At 45.0% G+C, this 7,977-nt stretch overlaps 1 protein-coding gene across 2 annotated transcripts in view; it reads left to right on the top strand.

The window, feature by feature from the left end:
• Nucleotides 1–7,977, top strand: part of Aff3 (AF4/FMR2 family member 3) — a 459,969-nt gene that overhangs the window by 424,432 nt on the left and 27,560 nt on the right. For both annotated transcript variants that reach the window (XM_028775378.1, XM_028775377.1), the window contains 3 exons: nucleotides 1,161–1,285; nucleotides 4,093–4,294; nucleotides 5,243–5,370. In XM_028775378.1, coding sequence (XP_028631211.1) covers nucleotides 1,161–1,285; nucleotides 4,093–4,294; nucleotides 5,243–5,370 — 455 coding nt within the window. The remainder of the gene's footprint in view (nucleotides 1–1,160; nucleotides 1,286–4,092; nucleotides 4,295–5,242; nucleotides 5,371–7,977) is intronic.

Genomic DNA, 7,977 nt, shown 5'->3' with positions numbered 1-7,977 from the left:
AGAGAGAGAGAGAGAGAGAGAGAGAGAGAGAGAGAGAGAGAGAGAGATCAGGATCAGAAGACAAATTTGTGAGAGTTAGTTGTTTATTTCCACAACGTGGGTCCTAGGAATTGAACTCAGGTCATCAGGCTTGGCAGTAAGTGCCTTTTACCTTGCAGGACCACATGTGTCAATTGCCTGTCTGCCAAGAACAAGGGAACTAGCTTCCCACTCAGTAGAGGACATCACAATTCCCTATGCCACCCATTCTCCATGGGAGGGCTGGAGTGGGCAAATGACTAACCAGACTCCCTACACAGACTGACACAGCTGGGTCTCCCCCTACTGAAGCTCTGAAACTGACAACCAAGGACTTAAAGCTGGCTTTGGACTCTTCATGGGGCCATTGTAACAACATGAGCACTGAAGGTTCTCTATGGCAGAGGCTGCATGACACAGTTCTAGCTAAAAAGAGTCAAGTTCTCTCTGTCATTTTCTCCTTAAAAAAAAAAAAAACACCCCCATATAGCCCTAGGGATGCCACCCTGGATTAAGCTCTTGTCTCCCCAGAAGTATCACTTTGGGGAGTGTATTTCTATTGTACCCTGACCGTGTAGAGTCAAACACATCTGTGCAGCAAGAACCCAACACAGGTCTTATCTTACCAAAAGGAACTTTAAAGTGTTTGGGGCTGGAAATTGTGGGCCAGAAGTAAAGCACACCAGGCAACAACCACTGCTTTGCCATTCACTAAAGCCGAGCATGACTTTAAAGAGGCAAAGCTGAGGTTTCTCACCATGGTTACTCCAATAAGCTTGGGCAGACCACACTTCATATACTTTATTCTGATACCAGTAAGGGATGAGGGATAGTGATGCCACAGGCTAATTTAGGCCTGATCCAGTCTGCAAAGCTAAACACGAAGGAGCTTTCATCATCCATATTTTGATCACAACATGATATCTTTCCCTTTGCTAAGCCATGCATAAACCCAGCACATGTCCCCCTAGTTCACTGAGTAGAAGCTACTCCAGGGGCTGGCTTTGCCGTTGCCTCGTTCTCTAGAGGAGCTAGGTAGGGGCACCTCCCAAGAGGCCTTTCTGCGTGATAGGCAGTGTCCTGCAGCTCACTGGCACCCCTCAGAGTCTAAAGCTGATTGGCTTCTGCTTATTACCACCCAGTGTGACAACGAAGATGACTACAGAGAGATAAAGAAGGCCCAGGGAAAGAAAGAGAGTGCTTCACGCCTAGCTGCCTCCACTAATAACACCTTGTCCGGCAGCCACTGCAACATGAACATCAACAGGTAAGTCTGTTCCCTAGAAGGTAGGGGTGACCTGGAGCAGTCCACTGAGTCTGACAGTCACGTGCTGTGTTGAGGAGACTGAAGATCCTTTTGATTGCTCTAATCTGTATCTGCGGGCTTGCTTCCCTCAGATTAACCAAAACTGATACTTAGGTCTAATGGGAACCTCTGGCTTGCTTTTGACAGCTATGGCAGGTCCTTCCATGTAACCAGGGACCAGCAACCAGGCAGCACAGCTCTGAACTCTGTACTCCCCAGAGATGATCTCTCCCCAAAATGTGATAACCAAAGGTTACAAGCTAGTATTTTAATAGTAGCTGCTAAGCACGTAAGAACATAAAACCCCAAGGACTTGGGAAATCCACACTTTGAGTCTTCAGGTAACGGACCTAAGCTCTCGGGCATAGACAAATTGTGGACTTAAAAAGGATGTGTGCTTCCAAGGTCAAACCTCCACCCAGTGATTCCTCTAGAAGAACAACACAACCCCCCCACACACACACATACTCCCTCCCTCTGTGATAAATGGTCCTCCAGCAAGGCAAAGGCCCCAGGTATTCATTAAAGCAAGTAGCTCAGCTTCAGTCATAGAAGCTTTTCCATTTAGAAGCACCTCGGCCCCAGACCCCGCTGTTGCTCTGCTGAGACACCTCTCACTCTCCCTGACTATACATAGAGGACTTTAAAGGGGAGATTAATGGTTCTGCACAGCACATAAAAATGTAAACTGAAAGGTTGGGGAAGATGTAGAGCAGCGCTAGAGTCAGAGATGAAATTGGAGAGCAGAGATATGCGGGCCCACGGTGCTGTGGGGATCACCTTGAGGATGCTGAAGCCCTGCACAGGAGGTCACTGGATACTCAGTGACCCCACAGTCCTCTGTGCATTCCCGAGGACTAGGGAAATGGGAATGGAGGGACTTCACCCCCTGAAATATCTCTCTTTAATGCACAGTATGTTTTATGTGTATTTGTCAGTGCATTAAATAACCTTCCTATCTAGTGACAGTTATAACTGCTGCATAGTGATGAGCACAGATGATATTTCAAGGTGTCTATAACAACTGTGGTCTGGCAAGAAAGCACGGTGGTTTCTGCCAAGGCACAAGTGTGAGTGTCGGTAAGGTGACTCCAGCTTAACTGTTCTTCCGATCCTTGCCCTTGCTTGGGACTGGAGGAGATGCTCCAATGAGAGTGGAGATGTTTGAGAGTGACTATGGATTCTTTCTGCCACCCAAAGTCATGGATCTCAAGTTTAAAATCTCTTGCTCTCACCATCCTGCAAACCTCCTGGATCTGATTGCTTTGCTGACACTAAGTAGCGATACAATGCGAGCAAACTAAGTAGCAATACAACACAACGTGAGCATACAATGTGAGCAAGCCAGTGGCTTGCTGAGAAAGGTGGTCCCTCAAGCTCTAGGATTGTGCTTCTCACACTTCCACTGCCAAGAGTTACAACAGCAGGAGAGCTCTGAGCTGATCACCCAGCTCTCCAGAGAAAGCTTCTTTGGTCCTCTATGTAAACTGGCAATGATGAAGAGGGAACAATCACAGATACCCATGATGATACTTAATGTCGTAATGTGTTCTTCATGACACATAAAGAATGTAAAATAATAGAAGCTTAGAAGCAGGGTTCTGCACTCCCATGTCAAGAAATGATTGCTTTCAGGCTTCTCACCTCCATCCTTAAAAACAGCATCCTTCCTTTCAGCCAACACAACTTGAGACTCACCCAGAACAGTTGTCTATAACATGTTATAGCCTGAGTACTTTTAAAACCAGAAATTCTGTCTCCACACATATCTATTTGCATGATGTTAAAGAACTTTGCTGTTTAATTTAGAGGCCAGTGCTTAAGATTCCCACTGTGACTACCAGCTAAGGAAATTGCTTTTGAAGTGACTTAATGGCTTGTTTGCTCTGATAACCAACACATAAAATTAACCCATCATAACCCCAGGAGTCACGACTAAACCTTCATTGGTTTTACTGTTTTGCTGTTGTTGTTGTATAAATTGTATTAGGTGACTCTATGGACATCTTTGGTTAGCAGTGATTAACTATTTCAGGATAACATATCCTTTACAAACAAGTCTTCTTCCTAATGCAAAATACATAGATCCCTAGCAATAAGCTTCCTCATATACACTGTAAGACTTTAGTGTAAGCGAATTCGTCTTCTCTGATGGTTGATTTGGAGAAATTCTGTTTAAGAATAGACTATAGTCTTTAAGGTAATCTAAGAGCTAAGGATCAGAAATTGTGGTTTCAGGTACCAGTTGCTTTATCCTGTGTTTATTCTAACCAATGCCTGATGATTTCAGAGCCTCAGTGGTTGGAAGGTGGCTTCAGGCCTTGGAGTCACCCTGATGTTCTGTGACTGTATCCTATAGACTCAGTCACTGGCCGGTGAGTGCCCTCTAAGAAACTAGGAGCTCGGTTTACTGCTGTTGATTCTTGCTTGGCCTTTCCAAGCTACTCAGGCTTGTGAGGAAAAGCTTGTTTATTCAGTATTTGTAGACACCTCGATGAAGACCCAAGAATGTGGACATGGTACTCTTCTTAGTCCTTCAATGGCAAGAACTCAAGATTGCTGCATGTCCTGATAAAGAAACCAAGCATGAGATTTATTTATTGTTTACTGGTTTACTGTGGTCCTGATGCCATAAAGTCACTTCGCCAAAATAATTCTCAAGAAATTTCTTCCTGCCAGCAGATGTTAAATGAGAGGCTGGGCCGTACAAGAAGCACGGCCTTTCTTCCTGTACAGACTGGGATGCTCTGTTCCTGTTCTCTTTTCAGCTTGGCAATACCAATAAACAAGAATGAAAAGATGCTCCGATCACCCACTTCGCCACTCTCCGATGCATGTAAACACAAATACTCCAGCGAGGACTTGACTTCTTCCAACCGACCTCACGGCAATGGGTTGTTGACTTCAGCGTCTTCCAACAAAGAGCTTAAGGCTGAGAACCAGCTGCAGACGCATGCTGGAGACCTCACGGTTTGTCAAGGCCCTTCTTCTCTAAGTAAACTCAGTGAAATTGTGAGCCTACCACTCTGTCCCTAGCTTAGAAATACAGATTCTCACAGGAAGTGTGGTAGCAGCACACACTGTAATCCTAGCATTTGGCATTCAACATTCAGCATGAGATAGTTCAAAATCAGCCTGATTTACATATCAAAACATTATGGGGTGGGGGGAGAGAGAGAGAGAGAGAGAGAGAGAGAGAGAGAGAGAGAGAGAGAGAGAGAGAGAATCCTTAAACCCTGTCCTTGATCTACTGAAGCAGAAACTAAGCTAGCAATCTGTTTTAGCAGGCTTCCACATGATTCTGACATGTGTCAAAACTGGGAAAAATAAAAGTCCAGGGCCTCCACCCATGGTTACTACTTGAACTTGAGACTTGCCTAACTCATCCAGTCTAAGTTCTCCCATCCATGAAAGGAGCATAAGACATCGTTTTTTATATTGCTGTGAGAACAGAATTGACAACGGGTGCAGAAGTCCTCAGCTTGATACCTGGATATGCACAAGCTGGGCATCCCTAATCCAAAGGGTTCCAAGATCTGACACTTGCTCGACAGCAGCATAATTCTGCAAATGGGTCATTCAACACCTGATCTCCTCCTAGGGTAGGCCAGAGTCAAAAGAAACTACAAAACTGTTTTAAAGCACAGGGCATGCAATTGCTTTAATATATATAATTACTACATGTGTGGGGCAAAACACAGATGAGTTTCATATTTAGACTTGGGTTCTACCTCCCAAATACTCACTTGTGGTCCCCACTATTTTGCATAAATAATACACAGCCTTCGTTATTTTTTCTTCACTGAAACAAATTCACCATCATTCCTAGTATAGAACAGAGCGATACTCTGTGGGTAAAAATGTATCTAGTGGTTTTGTCAGCATGTCTCAGTGGCTTCTGTCTCGTTTGTTATTTAGAAGGCCTCCCACAACGGTTCTGAAAATGGCATCCTCCACAGCAAGTCACGGCCTCAGACTGAGCCGTGGTCTCCAGGTTCCAATGGCCACAGGGACTGCAAGAGACAGAAACTGATCTTCGATGACATGTAAGTTCTTAATATGATGAGGAGGGAGAACATAGAAAAATAGACCATTGTCTCTCATTTATGATGTGGCTGTTTGCTCTTGCACGATATGGTCATTTAAATGTCCCTCTCAAAGGAAGCCCTAACTTTGTGGGCACCCCTGGATAAACAGGATCACCAAGGGCTAATGGGGATGGCACCCAAGACCTCAAGAAACTGAGAAAAACTGAACTGATGGGCCTTATTTATTCTTTAATTATGTATGTATCTGTCTGGGTATATGTCCATGACTGTGGGTATTCATGGATCGCCCAGTGTGGGTACTGGGACCAAATCAAGCCCTCTGCAAGAGCAGGTCATACTCTTAACTGCCAAGCTCTCTCTCCAGCCTCCAGTGAGTCTTATTTCTAAGGATTTGGATTAAGGGATATTGGATTTACAAAACCAAAAGAAGCACTTTTGGTTTTGTAAGTTAGAATGGTCAAAGAATAATATCGATTTACCCCTGAAGGCTGCTTCCTTGCGAGACTTGGGTTCTTTGTAACAGCATAAACAGCCCTTATATAGAACAACCAGCCCCTCATCTTCTGTTCACTTCTACTGCTAAAACCTGAGTGAACCTCCCATAGCCAGCATCAGCTCACAAGGAGAAAGGAGCAGAAGGTAAGAAGACTGCCAGCCATGCTCTGGTGAGGCTGAAGATCATTTAGGCAGAAGGTGTGCTTTCATGAGTTCAGCCTGAATCCTGCTTTCAGCTGTTAGCCTACCCACAAACATGCAATGTGCGTCCACATGAAGCAGGATAAATGAAGTCTCCAGAAAGAGCAGGCAGGAAATTTCTGCCCTCTGGTGGCTTACAGTAAAACTGCAGAGACAGACTTTGAGTCATATGTCCTCAGTGAAAGTCAAAATATAAACTGCTCTCAACATGTCCCAGACCCTTCTCGGAAGATCAATAATACCTGTGATGACTACGTCCCTCCTTAGGGGTGCCACACAAGCAGCAGCATCTAGGGAGCCTCAGGCACCGTGCTGGAGTCACACTCCTGCTGACTCTTTGACAGTCCTCCCTCATCCTCACCCAAGTATAGACTCGTGTTACCCATTTCTCTGTCAGACCTATACCGAGTCTTAATCTTTTACCTATTACTTAGACTTGATACATTAACCAAAGCACAGAGTTCAGGGGTTGGAAGCCAAACGTGCATCTCTGTGTCATTTAAAAAGCACGTGGTAAGGTAACAGAATCTGGGGAGCAAGGTCTCACCTCCTCCTCTGGTTACTGCAGCTGCATGCCAGCTGCATACATGCAACCCTCCCCTCCCGTCAGCTGCTCCAGCACCCACTCCATTCACTCCCCCTCTGCTGAGAACAACGGTAGGTGTTCAGTGGCCCTTGGGACAGGAGTCAGATAGTCAACAATGGTCTCTTTCGAACTTTGTGTGGAAATTGTCCCTGTGAATTTTAGTCGTTTTTGAAAACTTACATAATTAGATTGATAACTAAGGGAATGGTGGGATCTGTGTTTTGGAGTCATAGCTAATAACAGAAGTGTTAGGCATTGAGGTGCTCCAAACACCAAGTATTTCCGGTATATGATATGGGGAGCATGATAAAGATAAGAAGAAAAAAAAGCAAATACTTATGAGAAAATAAGTTTAATGACTTCTCCAGTGTTCAAAACAGAGGGCTGAGTCAGAAGAGCATCCCAGTATCAGATGTTTCTTGAACTTTTTATGGGGGGAAATGTTTCTGTTTATGTTCCTTGTCTGTACCAGTGAAGAGGCTCTGCCTGTTGGCAAAACGCTGTTGCCTATGCTGGGACTGTTTGTTCGGTTAGGTATATGGTAGAGTGAAATGGAAAAGCACTCCTCCATACCCCCACACGGAGAGGAGTGACCGCTTGCCCCAAATGATTTGAAATCTCTGTTAGTAAAATAAACACAATAGAAACAGCCACTGGTCTGAGAAAGCTCTGGGAAGAGTCTTTATAACCCAAAAAGCAAAGAATATTGTCTCTTCCTTTAAACCATGAAAATAGCTGTCCCTCAAGAGACCAAAGTTGCCTGATGTGCAAAATGTCTTACACATCTAGCTGCTGCATACAAAGCACCTACTATGTGTCAGGTACAGGCAACAGTCAGGATATAATGATGAGTTCATTTTGTCATTCTCCAGAGTCAGAGGAGAGAAGCCCATGAGTGGGACCACTACAACCACCACTACTGTGACTGCTGTGGCCACGCCTGCTCCTCTTCCCACCCCTCCTCTGCCCTCTTAGATCCTTATCTTAGCTCCCATCAGCTTCTTTTCCCCTTCTTCCTCCTTCATGTTCGCTCCCTCCCATCCCCCTTTGCTTCCTTCCCTTCTGTCATAATTAGCTGCAACTTGACATACCTGGACAGAGGAAACCTCAGTTAAGCAACTGTCTCAATGAGAAATGGCCTGTGGGTATGTTTATGGGGCATTCTCTTGAGTGCCAGTTGGTGCAGGAGCCTAGCCCACTGTGGGCAGTACCATCCCTAGGCAGGTGATGGGAATAAACCCTTCCTTTCCTTCCCTTCCCTTTGGACTTTTCCTTCTCTTTTCCTTCCCTCCTCTCACTTCCTTTTCCTCCTCTTTTCCTTC

Source organism: Grammomys surdaster, unplaced genomic scaffold, assembly GCF_004785775.1.
Source record: "Grammomys surdaster isolate TR1022 unplaced genomic scaffold, NIH_TR_1.0 255, whole genome shotgun sequence".
In the NCBI taxonomy this organism is placed as follows: domain Eukaryota; kingdom Metazoa; phylum Chordata; class Mammalia; order Rodentia; family Muridae; genus Grammomys; species Grammomys surdaster.
Note: the sequence above shows the minus strand (reverse complement) of the source record. Positions and strands in the feature narration are given on the sequence as shown.